The 22,177-nt window shown below is 40.0% G+C and overlaps 1 protein-coding gene across 1 annotated transcript in view; it reads left to right on the top strand.

The window, feature by feature from the left end:
* Nucleotides 1-17,682, top strand: part of LOC107560222 (voltage-dependent N-type calcium channel subunit alpha-1B-like) — a gene marked incomplete at its 5' end in the record, with an annotated part of 84,391 nt that extends 66,709 nt beyond the window's left edge. The window contains 10 exons of the mRNA XM_016244338.1: nt 1,116-1,221; nt 1,847-1,954; nt 2,195-2,322; nt 2,594-2,733; nt 2,840-2,966; nt 3,057-3,167; nt 11,059-11,097; nt 11,737-11,944; nt 15,736-15,938; nt 16,348-17,682. Coding sequence (XP_016099824.1) covers nt 1,116-1,221; nt 1,847-1,954; nt 2,195-2,322; nt 2,594-2,733; nt 2,840-2,966; nt 3,057-3,167; nt 11,059-11,097; nt 11,737-11,944; nt 15,736-15,938; nt 16,348-16,845 — 1,668 coding nt within the window. The remainder of the gene's footprint in view (nt 1-1,115; nt 1,222-1,846; nt 1,955-2,194; nt 2,323-2,593; nt 2,734-2,839; nt 2,967-3,056; nt 3,168-11,058; nt 11,098-11,736; nt 11,945-15,735; nt 15,939-16,347) is intronic.
* Nucleotides 17,683-22,177: the final 4,495 nt, after the last annotated feature.

Here is a 22,177-nt window from a genome sequence, read left to right as displayed (position 1 = left end):
GTGGCTGACTCTTAACTTTTATAAAGAATATCTCTTTGGATTTGAGACTTTAGTCTTTGCAACTTTACAGATCTTCTTTATGCACCAAGAGCTTGTAACACTCCAAAGAGAAAGGAAAAATTGAAATCGCACCATATGACCCCTTTAATAGAGAAATATGTTTAAAATCATGTGCAGTCACTCTAATAAAAACTTTTATTTTCCATAGAGCAGGTCGCCCATTTTGAGATCACATGACTAGCCAAATACAATTAATTTTATTTCTGTAACACTCATATTTTTGGAGACCTTTTCTTACAGCACAGAATAAATTAATCATGACTGACTGCTAGTATAGTATTTCTGTGAATGCATTATAAAAAAAAAAAATTTGTGAGGCAACATCCACACCACTAGGTGTCAGTATACAGTAAGTACAGAACAGCTGCATTTTCTGGTGCAATATAAGCAAAATAATAATAATAAATGAGTGCACCTTTAAAGGTGAAGTATGTAATTTGAGACTCAATTACACAATTGATATTTTAGACATGATTTTTACTATTTTTCAAAGGTGTCATCAGAATGATTCAGTTGAATGTTGCCAGTGTGTTTAACATTGTTTCAGCTCTAAAAAAGCCACATCTGGTCACCAATTGAAACTTTTAAATCTAAAAGCAGCTATTTGCTGCAATTTTATTGATTAGTAACACTCAGAGTCGAGCTCCCATGTTCTCTGAAGCCCCTCATGGTTATGTGAACATGCTTTTCTCCACTCTCAAGTCGGTGTCGGTTTATCACCAGTGCACTTTGATTGCGGATTGTAGCCTATAGCAGTGAATGTGAATGTTAGATTCTTGTTTCTATTCTCTATGTGAACAAAATTGTTTGTGTGCTTGAAACGCTAAGATTATAACAGGATTCTACCTTTTTGAATTACCAAACTGATCCAATAAATGTATTGCTTGATTTCTAGAATGCATGAATCGATAGAAGGATATGAAATAATCATGTCAAATCTCAGATGCACACAAACTGTTTTGTTTGAGTTTTTGGGTTGTTCTGGATGATGCTGATTTTGAGAAGTGTTTTTACCCCACTAATAAACCTCATGCACCCCATACCCCCCACCCCAGCGGCTGGTGAAAATGAACATGCCTATTGCAGATGACAACAGTGTGCACTTCACCTCCACCCTGATGGCTCTGATCCGCACAGCCCTGGAGATCAAACTGGCTTCAGGTCGGTCTGGTGCCCTTTTCATTGTCTAAATGATTGTGTAATTATTGTATAGATTAGCATTTAGATAATTGTTCCACCTTCCCTCTCTTTTTAAAATCCATCTTTCTCTTTTCCAAATAACTCCAAATGTGATTAGTGCCTAATGGAGAGACTTACTCATTTATTCAGTGTGATCTGTTCTGCTGCTGCTGCTAGTGCCATTTCCACTCTTCAGAGCAGTGTGTGTGGGATGGTGTGTGTAGCATCTGTTGTATCACTCTGAGTGTTTGGCACTGGATGGGTTTTTCTAGCTTCATTTTCACAATTTTGCTTTGCGATGTATTGATCTAAATTCACTAAACTTAAATAATATATAAGTAATTTTATATTATAATTATTATTTTGATAACAGGAGATTAAATAGTTGTTCTAGCATCACTAAATTCTTCCAAATCCTCAGCAAAAAGTGTTTGCCTTTCATTGCATTGATCTAAATTCAGGAACTTATAGTTATATTACAGGAGATAAAAGAGAAATGTTGAAAATATTTATGAAACACCAAAATAATTAGACTAAACTGAATCGTGTATATATAAGATATAGTCTAATTAGACTCTTTCCTCTGTGTTCATGAATATCTCCACAGGCATGGTGGCCCAACGTCTGTCAGATGCTGAACTGAAGAAGGAGCTCGCTACAGTCTGGCCAAACCTGTCTCAGAAGACTATGGACCTGCTGGTCACTCCGCACAAACGTAAACACATTATGAATCATCACCCAGGAGATCCTTTCTTACTTTTGCTACAGAAATACTTGCATCTACATATTACAAGACTAACACTGAAGTACAGCCTCATGCTTATGAATTATCTAAACAGAACCCAAGTAATTTGACATGTGCAAACATCTCCAAATACAATACACAGCGACATCTAGTGGTCACCAGTGGACTGTCCACACAGCACATAACTAAGGTGCATTTGTCTTTTTGCAGCCAATGAGCTTACAGTGGGGAAGGTATATGCGGCTCTTATGATTTTTGACTATTACAAGCAAAACAGAGCCAAAAGACTTCAGATGCAGCAACAGCAGCAGAAAGAACAGGCAGGACCTGGATCTCAGGTGATATATATATATATACACTTACACTACTAGTCAGATTTTTGTGCTATTTTGCACATTTTTAAAATAATATTAAAGTCATCAAACTGTAAAATAACAAATAGATGTACAATGAAAATGTATGTATGTTATAATATGTAATGGAATAAAATTAGATAAATTTACTCATTTCAAATGTAAGCCTTCAGATATTTCTTTAAGATCATAAAAACATAAAGACTTCCAATCTTCCAACTGAAAGTAAATGTGTTTTGATTCTCTCTGTTTGAAGAATAAAGTCAGTGCTCTTTTAGAGCCTATTCTCCCACTAACCCACATGCAAGATCAGGCTGTGAACAGTGTAGATTCGGCCTCAGAGTTTCAAGCTCAGACCAGACCAAGCTCCACAACGCTCAACAACGGACGCACACAGTGAGCACAGAATCCTTGCTGCATTCATATTCAGTGCACACTTGAATTAATCTCTTTGCCATGACAAGTGTATCTACTCTAATACGTTGTCAAATTTCATGCCCAGTCTTGATAACACAATAAAGGGATCTTCATCCTGGGCCTCAGAGAAGTCCAAGGAGGTCCCACGATCTAAACGACGGCCAATGTCCAGAGGTCAATCAGAGGATGCCTCAAATGCAAATACTGCCCAGGTGCTGTAAATAAAAAATGCTGACTCTTTCTGACACATGCATTGTCTTTCTTTAATGTGGATTTTATCTCTTATTGTGTGTATTTAATAGGAGTCAGTAGAAATGAGGAAGATGGAGAACAGTGCCAACACAGTAACCTCTGGCAGCCTTGAAGGCCAAGGACGTGCAGTATCCATGCCAAAACTCAACGCAGAGATGCAGGTATTATATTAAATCAATGTATATATACAGTGCCCTCCATAAGTGTTGGAACAGTAAAGGTAAAATTGCTCTGTTTGCTGTGGAGTCAAGAAATCTGTAAATATGATTAAAAGATGAATATGAGACAAAACTACAAATGGTCAAATTTTATTATTGGGTGTTTCAACACATACATGTTTTACCAGCTAAGAAGATCAGCGCTTTTAGAGTTTCATCCCCCTATCTGATGTGAGCTTAACCTGAAGTATTGGAACAGTTGCCTCACAGGTCTTTCTAAGTGATCAACTGTGTCCTGTTGCATTAATTCTTCAGATATTAAAAGCAGGGAATGTGTCGTATTTATATCCATTGCTTCTGCATTCTGAGTCTTGCATTCGATGATGACACACCATGATGACACAAATTGATGACACAAACCAGGATGAAGACGAGGGAGCTGACTTTGAGAGAAAAGCAAGCAATTTGGATGCTAAAAGAAAAGAGGAAGTCAATTAAAAACAAAGGGCATGGAGAAATCAAGAGTTTGGAAACCACCAGCGACATCAGCAATCAACAACAACCTGATCAGCTGAGAAAAACAACAGTAGTTGATGACAGACAAATCATAAAAGCTGTGAAAATGAACCCTAAAATTTATGTCTGTAAAATCATCAAAAACCTCCAGAAAGCTGGGGTGATGCTCTGACAATCTACTGTCCACAGGAAACTTTGACACAGAACTACAGATGCTACACAGCAAGATGCAAACCTCTGACAAGCAACAAAACTAGAAAGGCAAGATTAGAGTTTGCAAGTCGGTTCACTCGGTACAAGACATGACTATGGGACATATATACATGCCCCACAAAGTCACTGAACTAAACATAAGGGACCAGCACCGCCACATACACCTTTATTTTACAAGGGAGTGATGGCCTGCGGTTTAAAAAGTCCTGCGGTAAGCACAGACATAGCTACCGTTGCCACAGTGATGTCTAGTAAACAAATGAACAGACTAGTGCAGTGATGCCTAAATGGCAATCGCATGGCACATCTTAAACCATACCCATGATGTTTCCACACCCCTCGTAGAGCGCCCAAGCACCTATTAGTATTAGTCATAACAGGCATGTCTTATATGCACAGCTTTCTACAATCCAATGCGAAAAACGCCATTCAAGTAGTGGCTTCACACGGGCACAAAAAGCTGGTCACAGCCTGCATCTGCTCACTGTACCTGCATACATATTTTACAAGAGCATGAAAACTCCTGTCTTCCTCTGAGTCAGAGATTTGACAGGGCAGGCAGCTTGAGTGGAAGTGCACTCCTGTCTGGTGTATACCCAGATAGCACAGGTAATTTTGCAAGTCAAGATGTCTGTTAAAGATTGCTTAATCTGGAAAGCATCTGCTGTGTACAAACATCTGACAGGCGCCTTTAAGATGTCAGTTTTACATATGTTCTAAATCATAAACATATTAAAGACATCTAATAAATGTCCACTTGACATCTGATAGGAAACCTCCTATATAGGCGTATTGCAGATGAACAAATACTGTAAAAAAACATGTTGCAGATGTAAACGCAGACATCAAGTAGACGTCTCTGTGATGAATGGATGAATGGGGCATTCATATAACGCATTCATTGTGTATTGCTTGTATACCCAAAGCGCTTTACAATCATATGAGGGGATTTCTCCTCAACCACCAGTGTGCAGCGCCCACTTGGATGATGCGAAGGCAGCCACAATACAACAGTGCCAGTGCGCTCACCACACACCAGCTACACGTGGAGAGGAGAGAGGGAGGAGTGATGCAGCCTACGCGTGCCATCACGGTACGCTGCGTTTGGATGCAATATCACCCAACTCAAAATTTGATGCACAAGGTTCACACATAGTCTGTAGACCTAAGCCCTAAGTACTTCGACTGCCCGCATTCCACGCACCTTCCGTGCGACATACACCTTTTCAACAGGAGGGCGTCTGTGGACATCCACGCACACTGTCTGCGTGCAGTAAAATTTTTGCATCTGTGTTGACAGTGTGTACCACAGCACTCGTGCAAGTGACCTGAGCGCTTGGAAACAAAGTCAACTAGAAAGTGTGTATGCGCTGAACACGTCTTTCTGCACTTATGGCCAAAGGAGTACCTTGAAATGCATACGTTCTAACGTGCGCTAGATGGAGCAGAACGTGGAAGTTCCACGATGGTCCGCTCACTGCTGTATGACATGATTGCCATCATCAGGAGGGTCCCCGTGCAGCCCAACCTTTGTGACTGTGCGGACAGCACGCATACAACAGCGCTTGTGCGGGTGACTTGAGCACTTAAAACCACTTACACAATACATACACGCCGAATGCGTCTTCCCATGCACCCCATCAAAGGAGTATGCTTCGAAAAGCTCACTCTCACGTCCTTGCGTGAGACAGAGCAGAGCTAAAAAAATGAAGAATACCCGGTCATTTAAGAAACCACAAGGCAAGCAGGTGCGCGCTTCAAATGGCGCAGCAGCCTCAATGCAATGCCCTCATGACAAGACAAACCGCTGTTCAATAACCTCCATTGTGGAATGGGAATGACCTTCCTTCAGAAAATCAGTATCTCCTCAATCGGGCACTGACAATAACGAGCCTTGCCCGCACCAAGCTTTAAATATGCAACAATCTACCCATTGCAGGCATTCTTGTTAGATTAAACAGATCTATCAGATTTTCCCTCTCAACAGGCAGGCCCTAGCAACCACAGTTCCAGCTGAGGGTGCAAAGTCTGCCTCCTGCCTGGGACAGCAGGTCATTGCATAGGGAAATAGACACCACGGCGTCCTTAAAAAGCAATGTCATTATGCTTGCGTGCCATGTATTCGCTGGTCAGTGAGGAGCCACCAAAATCAGTGACAAACCCCGCGCCCTGTCCAGGGTGGGCTGTATCAATTCCCTCAGCGGGAATGCGTACAGCAGGGCCCTGGACTATACAAGCGACAAGGCATCCAACCCAAGTGAGGCTTTCCATAATCAAGAAAAGAGCGGGCAGCGCGTGTTTTCTGCAGATGCAAAAAGATCAACACCGGTTCTGTGGAACCCGATCCCAGATCTGCGCCATTAGTACAAACATCACTCCATGGGGGACCACAGGTCTGCCCCATATCCAGAGCATCCGTTCCAGTTGTAGCAGGGGAAGAGAACAAATGCTCCCTTGCCAATTATGTACGACACCACGTCGTATTTCTCATTCTGACTAACACGTTTGCCCTACTGGGCCAAGTGTCTCAGCACCAAGAGAACTACTCCAAAAAGTTTATTTGATGCTCTTACAGCGCTGTCGACCACTCTCCTCTTAAAAGTTCCTTGTCCATATCGTGAGTGACGCATTTGTTGTCACTACTACTTGTCACTACTACACATGGCGTAACCCTGCCCTGGGTATTTCCTCTGTCAACAAATTGGGGTTTCCCAGGGGATCAGTGCCTGAACGCACATCGGCACTATCGACGCATGTCTGTTTTAAATGTCGTATTCAGCGCCCAGCACCGGAACCCACGCATAAAGAGAAGACCAAGCCGTATTACTGTTATCGAAGCCATGAGCCCCAGCATTCTCAATTAAGAAAAAGGCTCTCGCCTCCTCACCCGAAACTGAGCTAGAGAGCTGTGATAATCCTCTGCCCCTGTTGTGCTTTGAGTCTGTCTGCCGACTCCGATATAACATCCACTTGGTGGATGTTATATCCACTTGCAGATATGTGTGGCGCTAGGGACCCAAAAAATTGTAGGCACCCTCGACGGAGACCTCCGAAAATGTCTGTGCCCCGGGTGGCCATATTCAATTAAATTCAGGTTTATTTGTATAGCGCCTTTCACGATACAAATCATTGCAAAGCAGCTTTACAGAACATATTATATGCATCGGGCAAACCCACTGATGTAAGCCAGTCCTGAGGATGCATTGCAGAGGGCATGACAGGTGACGTATTATAAGCATTTTGCATTATATAATACATTAAATGCTTGTTCAACAGTCTTGAATCTAAGGGTGGAAAAAAAACACTTTTCTTTAGGAGGAGAAAGTAACGGCTGCGAAACCCTCTTCCTCCACCTTCCCCTGTGGCACCACCTGAATTGCCACCTTGCTGAGGACAGTATGGATTTCCTCCCTCAGCACTGGGGAAGCCCTCTCGGGTACTGCTGTTGCAATTACTCCGCCGAAACATGGGAGGGTGCACGAAAGAATGCGCAGCTTATAGCCCGTGCTATTGCACGTGCGTGCCACTGCTTCAGGTTGACAGGGAGGATCCCGGGGTGGTGACAAATCACCTGGGGAACTCCTGTGCCCCTTTTTGTTTGTAAACATTGCTGGATATTGCATATAACTGCATATACCTCCTCTGTCAGCACATGGCCTGATCGTGAGGTAAATAATTCCAATGTATTGTGATTGTTTTGACAAATCAACACATATGACCTTGAATGATGAACACACATTCTTTTATTGACATCATCCTCAAAACCGAACCCCCTATCTAGCAGGGTCTTTACACAATTAGGATATATCATCAGGCAGGTTCTCATCACTGTTTCTACAGGAGTCATAACCCGCAATCTCTCTGTATCGGAGGAGGGTCAAGCCACTCCACTGACAAACTTTGCTGCCACTCTCCAATACAGACCAGTGCAAGGGACCCAGCCTGAAAAATATAATCAGAGCATTCCTCGTCCGCATCTAGCGAGACAGTTAAAGTTCTGCTCAGACTCTGGGGGCGGCCAGAGGAACCTTGTCGTGAACACTACACCAACTTCCCCACAAATTGCCCTAATACTCCATGGCCATGCCAACAATGGTGAGAGCCGCATCAGGATAAGCCCTGGAAGACTGGAGTGGACCATGTTTGGCCACTGAGCCACCAAGCACATGCTACACACCGCGTAAGTGCGGAACGATAGAATTGCTGGCAGCGCACACACACACCTGGCTTTCTCACATTTCTCATGAGAAAGTTTATTAGCCATTTGTTAGCTGTGCTAAACTTGAGCTAAAAACTCATCTTTTATGCCTTTTCTTCTTCAACAAGTCACCACCGTGGGTTTTCTTGTGAATGTGGCGTGACATGTTCTAACAGCGCGGTGAAGCGCTAAAGAACAGAGGGAATGACCCATACGACTGCATTTATATGCTGTGGGCAGGTAGCCCAGCCCACGTTGTCATGTGTCATTGGCTTCAGCAGATGAAACAAGAGTGCGATATCCCATAGTCATGTGTTGTACCGAGTGAACCGACTGAATGGGAACGGCTGTCTTTATGAATGGGCCATTGAATCATTGATTCACACGATTCGTTCAAAACGCGGATTCATTCAGAAACTAAACACCGCTGTGTTGCTCGAAGATGCAACAATTCTGCTATGGCTTTTTATTGCAAAATTGAGCAAAACACATACTATTGAAATATAATACAATATCAACTTCTTATTTACTGAACTGTTGTATAAAATCACATTTAAACTTGTGATATTCGGGACAAAATCAGCACTCGTGTAATAGCCTACTGCTCTCCCTGCTCGTGAAATATTGTATGATATAAATATGAGCCAAAAACACATACAGTACAGGGGCATTTTTGCACCAATATCTTGAATTTTAGGGCATAACTGCATTTATGGAGTTGTTACCCTGCATCATATTTGTCAACAACCAACTATATGAAATGTAAGATGATGTACATGTCTGGGGGCGGGGCCAGTGCGTTAACTGCATTAAAATATTTTAATCGCGTTATTTTTTTATAACTAATTAAGTTAACGCATTAAACTGACAGCCCTAATATATATAAATAAATATGAGTCAGTCAATACAATTATAATTATGACAGTACATTAAAATACTGTGATAAGTAATATCTGTTTGCAATATCAAGCATCACAACGAGCTGTTTTTACAGCTAAAATAAGTGGAAGCGGATGACACTGGAAGCCTCGCACATTCAAGTTACAAATAGCCACACATGCTATTACATTAAAAATAGGGTGAATATGTGAAGAGAACATTGCACATGGTTTATGTATTGGTTTTGCATGCCAAGTCTAATGAAAATAGGACGTTTGTCCTATTTCAGGGCACAGGGGAAGTAAAACATAATACAATTAGTCTTTGGTAGGTTGCCAGATCTGCACCCTGGATCAGTTTTCAGCTTGTGCAGGCTAAGAGGAAGTGAAATGAAGCTCACAATCTGAATAAGTAGACTCTCAAGAAAAAAGGTTGAGATTACTTTATGGTTATTTTGAGATGGATTTAAAAATCCATATTGGTTTGAATACTGAATGGCATTCTTCTGTTTTTATTTTAAATGTAATTTGCACAGAACCGGCTAAAAGTCTAATGCATTTCACTAATGGATTGTGTTGTTTTGGGATCTCAGCTTTTAGTTTGCTTATAGTTAATGTTATAGTATGTGAGAACAACCAAGACATTGGAAAAATAAATCTAAAATCATCTGACTATGAAATTCACATTCCATTTGGACTCTGCAAAAGACAATACATCCATTAAGACTCATCGGGGTATTCCTCCTATCAAATCACACCTATCCCACACCTCTCTAGTGCTAATGGGCTGCTCAGGCTCACTGAGTGCCTCTATTTCACTCCCAAATTTGATTCCCATCCAAAACCAAATCTCTTTAAAGTGCTGGACTAACCGATAAGAGACATTAGATGCTGAATGTAACGTTTCAGCACCTGCTAATATGTCCAAATCCCTCTGTTTTCTGCGGGGGAAATCCCTTCACCATTGGCACCTGGCCATCTCTAGTCCTTCTGCTCAACGGATGAAAATAGAGCCAAATTACAGCCTCAAATGCAGATTTAGTTCAACCACAACCCAGAAACTCTGCAAAACTATGACATTAGGAAGATCTGCAAAGATATTATGATTGACAAGTGTGCCTTAAGGAATGACTTGTGTCTGTCATGGATGGATAGAAGGAGGATTGATAATAATCAATGACATAAATTCCCAGAGGGAAGCTTAAAGGGATAGTTCATCCAAAAATGAAAATTCTGTCATTAATTACTCACCCTCATGTCGTTCCAAAACCAAAAGACATTCGGAAAACAGATTACCATATTTTTGATGAAATCCGAGAGCTTTCTGACCCTGCATAGACAGCAATGCAACTACCACTTTCAAGGCCCAGAAAGGTAGTAAGGACATTGTTAAAATAGTCCATGTGACATCAGTGGTTCAACCCTAAATTTTTGAAGCTACGATAATACTTTTCGTGCACAAAGAAAACAAAAATAATGACTTTATTCAACAATTTCTTCTCTTCCATGCACATTCACGAGAGTACCACAACATGATCATTATTTTTTTTTCTTTGCGCACAAAAAGTATTCTTGCTTCATAAAACATATGAAACATTTTAACGATATCCTTACTACCTTTCTGGGCCTTGAGTGTGGTTGTTGCGTTGCGTGTTCCTATGCAGGGTCAGAAAGCCCTTGGATTTCATCAAAAATATCTTAATTTGTGTTTTGAAGATGAACGAAGGTCTTACGGGGTTGGAACGACATGAGGATGAGTATAAGTAATTTTTGGGTGAACTAAGTTGATTCACTGCAAAAGACGACAAATAAAATCAAATAAAAATCATTAAAAATACAACATTTTTGAGCATTCAAAACTATCATTTGGCTTTGTCTTGTTTACACATATGCAGTGTTAAAGGTGAAGTATGTAATTTCTACACCACTAGTCTAACTACAGTATATGAAATCACAAAAATACTGTCTATCATGCAGAATGACTTTTAATGTTTCTTTAAAGTACATTATCATGAAAATTTATTTTTTCCTTCTCTCCATGTCTTCCCTGCCCTTCACTTCTATTTTGTCCTCTGACGCGCTTCATCAGAGGAGTCATTCCCGTCATTCTCCTGGGACTTTACTGGAAGTAAGAACAACTTTTTGTATTCAGTTTTCTAAGAATATATTCTTGGCTTGACATAAGGATCTCCGTCAGTGGGGCATCAGCACACTTCTGGGAGGGTCTCAAAATTATTTAAATTGTTTTGAAATAATACAAAACAATCCTTGGAGTCAACCACTGAGCTAAACTTTGTTATTGGTTACAGTAAGTCCCAGGTCTGTTTGTCCTCAGTGTCAGTAAGAATCTGAGGATTATCAGCCTGTTGTACTGCAAAACATGAAATCAAAGGAAGTCTAGTACAGCGAGACTAGAGCCAGTGACCTTTGATAATTTCAGACAGATTCCGAGGCACACCATTAAAATGCACCTGTGGATGGGAGCATAAATTGAGGGTCTAAGCCCAAAATAAGTGTTTCCTCAAACGGGATTAGCTCAGCTGCTACAGATGTTACATTGCCTCTGATACTTTGATATCATAATGATCCCTTAGATCGTTACTGCGGTCTGGAGTTCATCCCTGTATTGATGCATCTGAGATAAAATGGAGGTTTAGCATACAAGGCAGTGTTATTATAGGCAGCATTCCTTGTAATATTCCAAGATAACAATGTCCAAAAGCATTCATCTGACTTTATGTAACCACCACCTTGTTTTCTTTCTCAGACCATTCCTGATTCCCCCATGAGACGCTCCGCATCCACTTTTGCACCACAGCGCCCTCAGGAGGTGAATCTGAATGACTACACTTTGGCGAAACCTGTTCAAGAACGACATCACCATCACCATCATCACCGATGCCATCATCGTAGGGACAGAGACAAGAAACAGAGATCTCTGGACAGGTCGCCCACTGGACAACACAAAGCTACAGGTCAATACACTTCCATTAGCTCCCTGTAAAATACAACTCAAAAAACTAGCTGCATGAAGTGAAAAAGCCCAATGTTTTATATGCGGATCTCTCTGTAGATTTTTAGTTGCATTGGTTGAACTGATCTTAAACCCAGACGGGATCAGTGAAGTGCAGAAGCAGGACCTGGTGTGAGAGCGTCCGGCCGCAGCTGGCCTCTATTAGCCAGATAAAAGGGACTGACAGACATGCAGACCCATGACCTGATAATTTATGGTTACCTCTCAGCAGGCCAATTGAGAACAGGGAAGAAAAATTCAGGCGGTCAGGTTTTTGACTGGAGCCTGTTGAGGAATGTGAAAATCCAGAGGAGAGGTAGACTGAGAGAGATGGATCTGCCACAGCTGGGCTCAATAGCTCAAGAAATCCTGTTGTTTTGTTTTATTTTTCCTTTAATTTTCTTTAAAAAAAGAAAAGAAAAAAAAAAATCCTGACCTTTTCTTAAGTTTGGCACAAATAATTATACTTGAATTTAAAATAGAATTTTTTTTCTCAGTTGTTAAAATGGAAGCGTTTAAGTTCTTACTACATTTTTTAAAGAAAATATGACCAGATATTGCGTTGTATTTTGCTTTCCACATTACAATACATTTTCTTCTTGTTTTATAGTTAAAATAACAATAAAAAATTATAAATGAACTTCAGCAAAATTATGCAAGATATCATGATTTTAGATATCAACATTTTTGACTTGATTTCCAATAGAAATATTATAAATATACAAATATTATAAAAAGCAAAACTATTGTATTAAGACTAATTCTAATTGTTTTATTTACCTTATTGGCAAATAACATGTTTTTCTTTAAGCATGAAGTGAATTTTGTAGTCAAAACATCAAAACGTAAGTAATTTAATAATAATAATAATAATTTAAAAACGTCAATCACAATTTTTCACTTCAACTTCAACTTTTATTTATTTGTATAGCACATTTTAACGCAATTTTGTTGGCCAAAGTGCTTCACAATTTATAAATAAATAAACCACTTAATGAACCAACCCACAGATGACAAATACCCTTTATCTGGTCATTACACATCGAGGTTGTTCCTCTACGAAAGGTCTCTACGAAGATCTTTCCTCTACGAAAGCTAATGTAAAAAGATGAGTTTTCAACTGAGATTTAAAAACTTCTAAGGATTCCTGCCGAATATGAAGTGGAAGACGATTCCACAATTTGGGAGCCACAACCATAAATGCTCTATCGCCTTTAGACTTTTTTTTGGAACGAGGAACTGCCAGTAACAGTTTATCTGCTGATCTCAGTGTCCTAGCCGATGTATGGTACTCTAAAAGATTGGTGACATAACTTGGGGACATGTTATGAAGTGCTTTAAAAACCATTAATAAAATTTTCAAATCGATCCTGTACTGAACTGGTAGCCAATGGAGAGAGGATAATACTGGAGTAATATGATCCCTTTTTTTCGTGCCTGTCAAAAGCCTGACTGCAGCATTCTGTACAATTTGCAGACGAGATAGTTGTCGCTGACAGATCCCAACATAAAGAGAATTGCAATAATCCAATCTCGAGGTAATAAATACATGGATAACGGTCTCTAAATCATTTAATTTAAATCTAAATATGATGTTGCTAAAAAGAACATTTTGTGTATTTGGTGTAATGAAATGTGTTAATGCGGTTTAAAGTAAAAAAAAAACATTATTTTCCACATACTGTACATTATTGTTTCTCCTCTATACGCCGCCTTTCTGAAACGCGTCGATTTTTACAAAGCTCATCGGTCTGAAAAGCGAGGTGTGCTCTGATTGGCCAGCTATTCAGTGCATTGTGATTGGCCGAATACCTCAAGCGTGTGACGGAAATGTTACGCCCCTTACCATACTGTGATGCCCTGTCCGGCCGGAGCGACGATTCAAAAACATGAAAACCCATTACAAGTGTGACATTTGTTGCATCCAGTGGGGACATAATTACGGATTATAATGACTTCTACTGCCTTTTATGTGTTGCGTTGCATCGCGCCGCGTAAACATAAAACCATGTCTGCATTTGTGATTGGAGAAATGACAAACAAGCGCAACTCTACACTGCTCAAATCTCGCGTTTGAATCGTAAGTGTCAAATCCTTTAAATGAAAACGTACTTACAGTCTGTGACTCAGAACAGCCGGCATTGTAGTCTACTCTACCAGGATCAGGAAACAGTCCTCCATAAAATGTGCTGCACACAAATTAATATTTGGGTTGAAGTGTTCTGGAACAGTGTTGTAAATACAACTTAACCACTGATTTCTAGTTGTGTCCTCTTTTGGAAGACCAAACAAAGTAGTTTCGCTTTCACAACGACGGCCGACGACACGGCGGGCTAGAGTGAGCGGCGGCTGGCGGATTCGACGAAGGAGCGGCCGGTGGGCTTGCGGCAACCACATGTGACGACTCCGGGCTGGACTCCACTTCGTCCACAGTGAAAGCCGATCCGGCAATCCACAGCGCGAAGTTGATATATTTCCTCAGCAACCAGCACGGATCAGCTTTAGGCATGACGAAGCTGATATCATCCTCTTTTGGAAGACCAAACAAAGTAGTTTAGCTTTCACAACGAAACACACAGCGCTTTCACGACATGGTGGCAGCAACAATATTACAGCGAGTATAAAAGTTACGCCTTCTTTCTTTGCGTGAACATTTGGGCGGCATTATGCAAATCTTCCCACATCATGACGTAGACATGTGGGGGCATGTTAGAACGAGCCGTTTTAGGTAGGCGTGGTTGACTCTTAACTTTTATAAAGAATATCTCTTTGGATTTGAGACTTTAGTCTTTGCAACTTTACAGATCTTCTTAATGCACCAAGAGCTTGTAACACTTCAAAGAGAAAGGAAAAATTTTAATCGCATCATATGACCCCTTTAAAACTAAGAATTGGCTTTAACCTGGAGATCATTCCAAGTTGGTAAAAACTACTTTTTACTACCAACTTTATCTGATTGTCAAAGCTGAGAGTTGAATCAATTATGATACCCAGGTTTCTTACAGTTTTTTTATAATTAATTCTAAAGGAGCAATAGTACTGGAAATCATCTCTTTAAATTTTGGTGGACCAAAAATAATTATCTCAGATTTTTTTCCATTAAGCTGAAGAAAATTTTTAGACAACCAAATTTTGACCTCTTCCAGACAGAGTAACAGGGAATGTAGCAAGTGCTCGTTCCCGACTTTAAGTGGTAAATATATCTGAGTGTCATCAGCATACATATGAAAGGAAATGTCATAGCGACGACATATAGATCCAAGTGGGCACATGTACAATGAAAATAATGTAGGGCCCAGAATAGAACCTTGAGGAAGACCATATTTTAAAGGAGCCACAGAAGATGAAGTATTTGCGAAATTAACAAAAAAAAATCTATCATGCAGAATAAAACCATTTTAAAGCTGTTCCTTTGATGCCTACATCACACTCCAAACGTTTTAATAGGATCGAGTGATCAACAGTGTCGAATGCGGCACTGAGATCCAGCATAATTAAAACAACCCCCAACCCAGAGTCAACTGCCATCAGTAAATCGTTCACAACTTTTCGGTCTCTGTACTGTGACCAGCTCTAAATCCAAATTGGAATTTATCCAGAATATCATTTTCAGTCAATAAAGGGGTAATTTGAGAAAAGTAAAGTAAATTTGTCTAAAAATAAGATAAAAGTATGGATTAAGAAAAGTCTTTGTTGCAGTGCATGTTTTAATGGCTTGTCTTTCTTTCCCTCTTGTTTTTGGTTGGTTCTCAGGCACAGCAGCTGACCCTGTAGAGGAGAGGCCGCATGACCGAGGTCGTTCCCATGAGAGGAAGCATCATTCGTCTTCAGTGGAGAAGCAGCGGTATTACTCATGTGATCGCTACAGCAGTCGGGAACACTGTCCCAGCAAGTCTGCCATTGCAAGCTGTGCCACCTCACCCAGTGAGGCCCAGGAGGCCAGTCTCAACAAGCAGGTGGGATGGGGTTGTCAAGACAGGACAGGGACATGTGTTAAAATGAAAGGCTAGGTCAGAAGTTAGAGACTGGAAAATGATCAGAGAATGAATAAAAGGATCTTTTGAGTTTGATCTAATGAAAAACATGTTAGGGATTTGAGACAAGGTAAAAATTAAATAGTTATGAAGGTAGAAATCTGTGGAAAGTGCCAAGATGCATTAAACAGTAATGAAGATAATGTTCTGAGTTAAACACAGGCTTTCGTTTTTGTCTTAATCATCATCCATCTTTTTCCGCTGTCTCGTCCCAACATGTTACTCGTCCTTTCCTTCCTTCCTTCTTTGGCCCCTGGTCCCTGTCTAACCTTTTGGGCATTTCCCCCTCATCATTTTATTGTTTTGATTTGCTTGTTTAATTTTCATCTAGGGCAGTGGGTGGGCTAAGGGGAGCCCGGTGTTGTTGACCTCAGGGGCGAGCACTCCAAGCCGTGGGCGCAGACAGCTGCCCCAGACCCCCCTTACTCCTCGTCCCTCCGTGGCTTACAGGACTGCCAACTCCTCCCCTGTGCAATTTCTGGGCACACAGGCCGGCTTGCTTCCCCCAAGTCCCGGCAGGCTGAGCCGCGGTCTGTCCGAGCACAACGCCCTCTTACACAGCGGCTCCATCTCCAGCTCGCCGGCCCCCGTCAGTCGCATTAACTCAGAACCCTTCTTGGGGCCCTACGCCATCTTCCAAGAGGATCCGAGCCCTCAGACGGGCCGTTTTGCCCAGACTGTAGGGATGCCGATCGTGGCGATTCCCCCACCTCCCCAACAGCAGTTCCGCGGGGTTCCCAACGGATACCACTTCATCACGGGCCCCGGGGCCAGCAGAGGACGGGCACGGCAGTACTACCCAGAGGCAGAGATGGACGACTGGTGCTAGCATGGCTTTAATTTACACACACTTACAGATGATGTTTTTGTTTTCGAATCATGATGAGTTTTATCATCTCTTATTTTGCGGGTGGTGTTAAATGCAGTAATACATGTATTTGTTTTTCAATGTCCAAAGGATAAAACATACATGTATGCTTACAAAGCAGCAGCAGATGTGGGATAAAAAGGCTCAAACCCACCTGACTTTGATGCATTTCAGTCAGGCTAAATGATTTGATGGGTGTGGTCTTTTTAAAAACACTTAAGATTGACAGTTTATATGAAAACACATGGGCTTTTTCTTAATCTTTGCCTTTCTAAGGGCAAAAGATGCCAAATTGTGCTTGTGTAACCTGGGAAAAGAGTGACCATTGCTTCAAGTGTAGACCACAACGGGCGTCTGGCCAGTTTCCCTCAAAGCCAGCCTCTGAGACGCACCCTTAATGCAAATATTCCCATAAAAATATTATCTTGGCGTTATAGATGTACCTTTTATGGAGCGAAAGTTTACAGAAGTGGCTGGAAATGCAAGAAACATTGTTTTATTCGACCCTTCATCTCCATCTAAGAGAATTACACGTTATTTCACACTGTTGCGAAAGCAGATTGTTCATTATGCTGCCGATGACCATTCCTCGCACATGTCACTATATGTGAAACCTTTTGACAACCATAATGTACTTTGTTTTATATCAAATTGTAGATATTTTATCTATTCATTATGTGCTTTTTTGTATTGTAAAGACGAACGGTTTTACGTAAATCGCTTACGGCTTCACCATACTGTCAGGTCTACCGATTCTTCTTGACTGCTCCAGATGTTATTTAAGTGTAGACCACAACGGGCGTCTGGCCAGTTTCCCTCAAAGCCAGCCTCTGAGACGCACCCTTAATGCAAATATTCCCATAAAAATATTATCTTGGCGTTATAGATGTACCTTTTATGGAGCGAAAGTTTACAGAAGTGGCTGGAAATGCAAGAAACATTGTTTTATTCGACCCTTCATCTCCATCTAAGAGAATTACACGTTATTTCACACTGTTGCGAAAGCAGATTGTTCATTATGCTGCCGATGACCATTCCTCGCACATGTCACTATATGTGAAACCTTTTGTCAACCATAATGTACTTTGTTTTATATCAAATTGTAGATATTTTATCTATTCATTATGTGCTTTTTTGTATTGTATAGACGAACGGTTTTACGTAAATCGCTTACGGCTTCACCATACTGTCAGGTCTACCGATTCTTCTTGACTGCTCCAGATGTTATTTACAAAGTGCCTAACCTTTTGAATATATTGTAGTAGTGATGCAACCTCAGCCTTTTTTAGTGCATCCACACTTGAGAGAGTGAACTGAACAAGCTCTAAGGGTTAAATGGAACTACAAGGTGTTACGAACGCAGGCCTTAATTCAGAAGATACAGTACCACGTTAGGTTTTTGAATGGAAATGACAGTATGATTGTTTTTTTTTTTTATTCTTGTCTCCTTTTTTGTACAATTTTAGTACTGAATGGAATATTGAAAAATTCCATCACCAAAAGCATATGTTAGTATGGAGTACCTATTAAAAAACTGCAGTAGTTGTGTATTTGTCCTGACGGGGACTTTATAACCACAGTTATAAAATTGCATGTTAAAAAAAGTCTTCAATTCTTGATTGACCATGGTTAAGAAACCAATATTTACATTGTATATTTCCTGTCCTGATGAAGATGCTCAGACTGCATTGCTATTTGCCTTCTCTGTTTGATCCTTTGAATGGCTAGTTGCAAGGACTGAGAACTGAAGAACTGTCACAAAGGAGCGTGCTTTGCTCGTATAGCAGATTTCCTGATGTGAGCGCGTGTTGTGTTGCGTTGAGTCAGGGTCCTGGCACCGCTACAGTAGGCCAATCTGTGTTAGGGTTAAACTTTCCCCCTCATGGCACTCCTCCAAGCACCCCCAGACACACATACACACTCACAGCTTTCATTCTGCCGCCGTTCCCCAGCTGCTGGCCGTATAGAAATATGGCCGGCTCCTTTTTATCACGCTGGTAACATGAGAGGAATATTTAGCCACCTGAATTCAGAGGGTGAGGCAGTGTGAAAGAACAGAAAAAAAGCCTCTGTATTGGGACACTGTACGGACGGGGATCATTTCACGAGTTCCGCATTGACATACATGAATACATTAGCCGCTTGTAGAATTGTTTGGCTAATCAGGTGATTCTTGGCCACTGATGTGTCAGGACTTTGCTGACAGTGAATGTTCTTTCATTTAAACATGTATTTTCTTTATGTAGGGCTATGCAACAAGATGACACTTTGGAAAATATACTTCATTCATTTTGTAGCTTTACCTGCTGGGAAATCCAGATTCAGGCTTTAGCATGATAGTGACCAAATCTTCTTTTTTTCTTTTTTTTTAAATAATAATAAAAAAGGTATGAAAATGTATATTTTAGAATGCATAAAGGCACAATGATTAAAAAGCAGAAATCAGCAAAATATATATATATAAAAAATAATAATTTGCAAGTTACTGTATGTGCATGCATCAGAGATGTCCAGTTCGTCAGGCGAAAAAAGAAAAATGTTGTTTAAAATCTACGGTCTGAACAACTGCTATTTTTCTACATGCTCTGTGAGACTGAGGTTAAAGGATGTGCTGACATTTTGCTGATATCGTTATGAGTTGTTGCATTGTTCACGTGTAACTATGGAACAAATCTTTGCACTCCCAGCACATCTATTGATGTCCTTCGGCATGTTCTATCGATAAACCAATTTTTTCAGCTTCTCTATGATTTGGGAAAACATCATATTCATCAACCAAACCTTTCATAATTTATTGCCAAAATCTGAAATGCTCTTTTCCCCTGTACATCAACCAAGCTTAAATGTGGCTGTTTCTGGAAAGATTAATGTTTGCATGGTCTTAAAATGTATGTGCATGTTGAAATACCCATGGTTTATCTTTGTACTTTTTGCTACAATGTATTCTTTTTTGTTTGTTTGATTTTTTAAACGACCTTTGATATGAATTAGGGGATTTGTTGAAAAAAAAAATTGTTGAAACATTTATAAATAAAACAGTATTGATATGTTGACAGCTCCATCCATGCATAAGAGCTGGCACATCCTTTATTTGATTTCTGCTATTGACTTGTTTGTTGCCTGATTTCTGTTCCATGGCCAGACTTTGAAATCTGCAGTTGTTTCTACTATAACATTTTTGTATGAAGCGAAGTCCTTGAATTAAAAAATGAACTCAAATAATAGAGATCTCTGGTTTATTGAATATTTAGCCTGTCCTGAAAACATGCATGCAAATATATGATAATAAATAATATTATATGATAAAATATATGATATCTGCAGCATCATAGAGTATTTTCTTTTTGATTGATGATGTTACAGATTGATCAAAGCATGAGACTGTACAGGAGTGGCAAGGTGAATCAGGGTTCCACCTGTCTGGAGGCTTACTTGGATCTGATTGGCTGGTTCGTGTGATGTGGGCGGACTTGAACGGGGATGATTGGGAAGCGTGCATTTGCGGAGCAAGAAGACTTCTAGAAGTAGACCGATAATATATATCACGCTCAATACTTATGTAAACTTTCCATACCATAGACACATGAGCTTCTAGGCTATAATTTATATTCATGGTTGTACTCATCATTTTAGTACTATTTGAGTGTTAACTGGAGGAACACTGCTTTTCAAAGATGTGGTTCATTTTATCAATGTGTGCACTGGTTAAAGCTTTCCATGCAGACTTCTCGGAAACAGGATCTGGCTTCCCGGACTCAGGTAAAAACAGAGCGGAAACACTTCACCTGCCGACGCTCGCGTGTAGTGTAAACAAAACGATTAGCATTCAGTTTAATCTTATGTAATTAGTTTACGTTGTTTAATTAAAAAAATGGAATTTAAAAGAGCATTTACCTCACTGACTGACTGACTTTACAGTAACAACCTAAAAGTGATTAAGAATCTTTTTTTTTCTTAATTCGTAGTCATTTACGCGCATACCGCAAAATATGCTCTTAATAATACTAACTACAGATAGTAATACAGTCAGTCCTTGCATGGGTTATGACATTTCGTATCATTGCAGTAACTTTTTAACTATTTTACATGGTCTAGTGCTGTTGTGTAGTATCCATATTATCCCGAGGTGGCGGTGTAGTAACGCATATAAATGTTGATATATTCTCTAATTGTACATTACCTTTTTGTCGTGTTTAAGTATAAGCTTAATCACTTGGTAATAAAAACTACAACTATTACAGACTGCTTCAAGCTACTATAAACTCAAAGAATGTATTTGCAGTTTGTACACTCTGATGGTAAAGCTCATGGAATGGTTGTCTGTCAACAGCTGTTGAACATATTTCTTAGTGAAAAGCCATATAACCACATTCAAGTTCTTTACATTTTTCTAGAAATCTGTTCCACAGTCTTATACCACCATGTCACAATTTGTACATAAAACCGTCCATATGTGAAAGGAATCAGATTTTTTTTTTTAAATTGAGCTAATGTTACAACAGTTTCTCATGGGCCCTGTTACAGCCACCTTCTCAGTGGTTGGAGAACGTTGTGGATAATCTGGGGATTATTAGAGCGAGTCTGCAGAATCCATTATGTAATCAGTGCAGTAACATGTTTTACAACTTTTTATGAGTTGTGCCATTCTGAGTCTGTGTTCATTTATTCAGTGAATTTGTTGGTTTTCAATTGCTAGGCTTCATAAAATGTAGTCACAGCTCTATTGCCACCTGTAACACCTGTACCATTTTCAAACTACTGAGACAGATACATTAGATTTATAGGAGATGTTACTGTTTGTTAAAGCCCTAAATTACATCATTGAGGAGTTCATGAGAATGGTCAGGTCTCTGTATTGTAGTTTTTGGAAAATGTTTTGTTTTGCTGGAAATTTGGGGCACATCTTGCTTTTATTTGATCACGTGTACCACTTTGATCATGTCTGACTTTCAGAATGTGCAGATGTTGTTTTAAAAGCCCTGTCTGATCGTGGTACAGTATCAGTGCCTTGTCTATGGGCAGAGAATAATGCATATTGTCATTTTAGAACTTCTTGGCAAGGACCTTCAGCAGGAGGTCAATTACTGTTTGATCTCAAAGAAAGAATATTGAAAAGAGGACAAAAATACAATATGTTCAATTTGTACAATATGTTAAAGTTAACTTGAACCAAAGCTGAAAAAGTTCAGCTGATGTTTCGTTCCCTCCCATATTAAAATGAAAATGTAATGTGAAAATTTGGCGGATTTGTGGGGCCCGTAAGATATTTATTTATTTATTAAAAAGTCTCTTA

This window comes from Sinocyclocheilus grahami, unplaced genomic scaffold (assembly GCF_001515645.1).
Source record: "Sinocyclocheilus grahami isolate Dianchi unplaced genomic scaffold, SAMN03320097.WGS_v1.1 scaffold715.1, whole genome shotgun sequence".
Lineage (NCBI taxonomy): Eukaryota > Metazoa > Chordata > Actinopteri > Cypriniformes > Cyprinidae > Sinocyclocheilus > Sinocyclocheilus grahami.
This window is presented reverse-complemented; position numbering and strand designations above follow the sequence as displayed.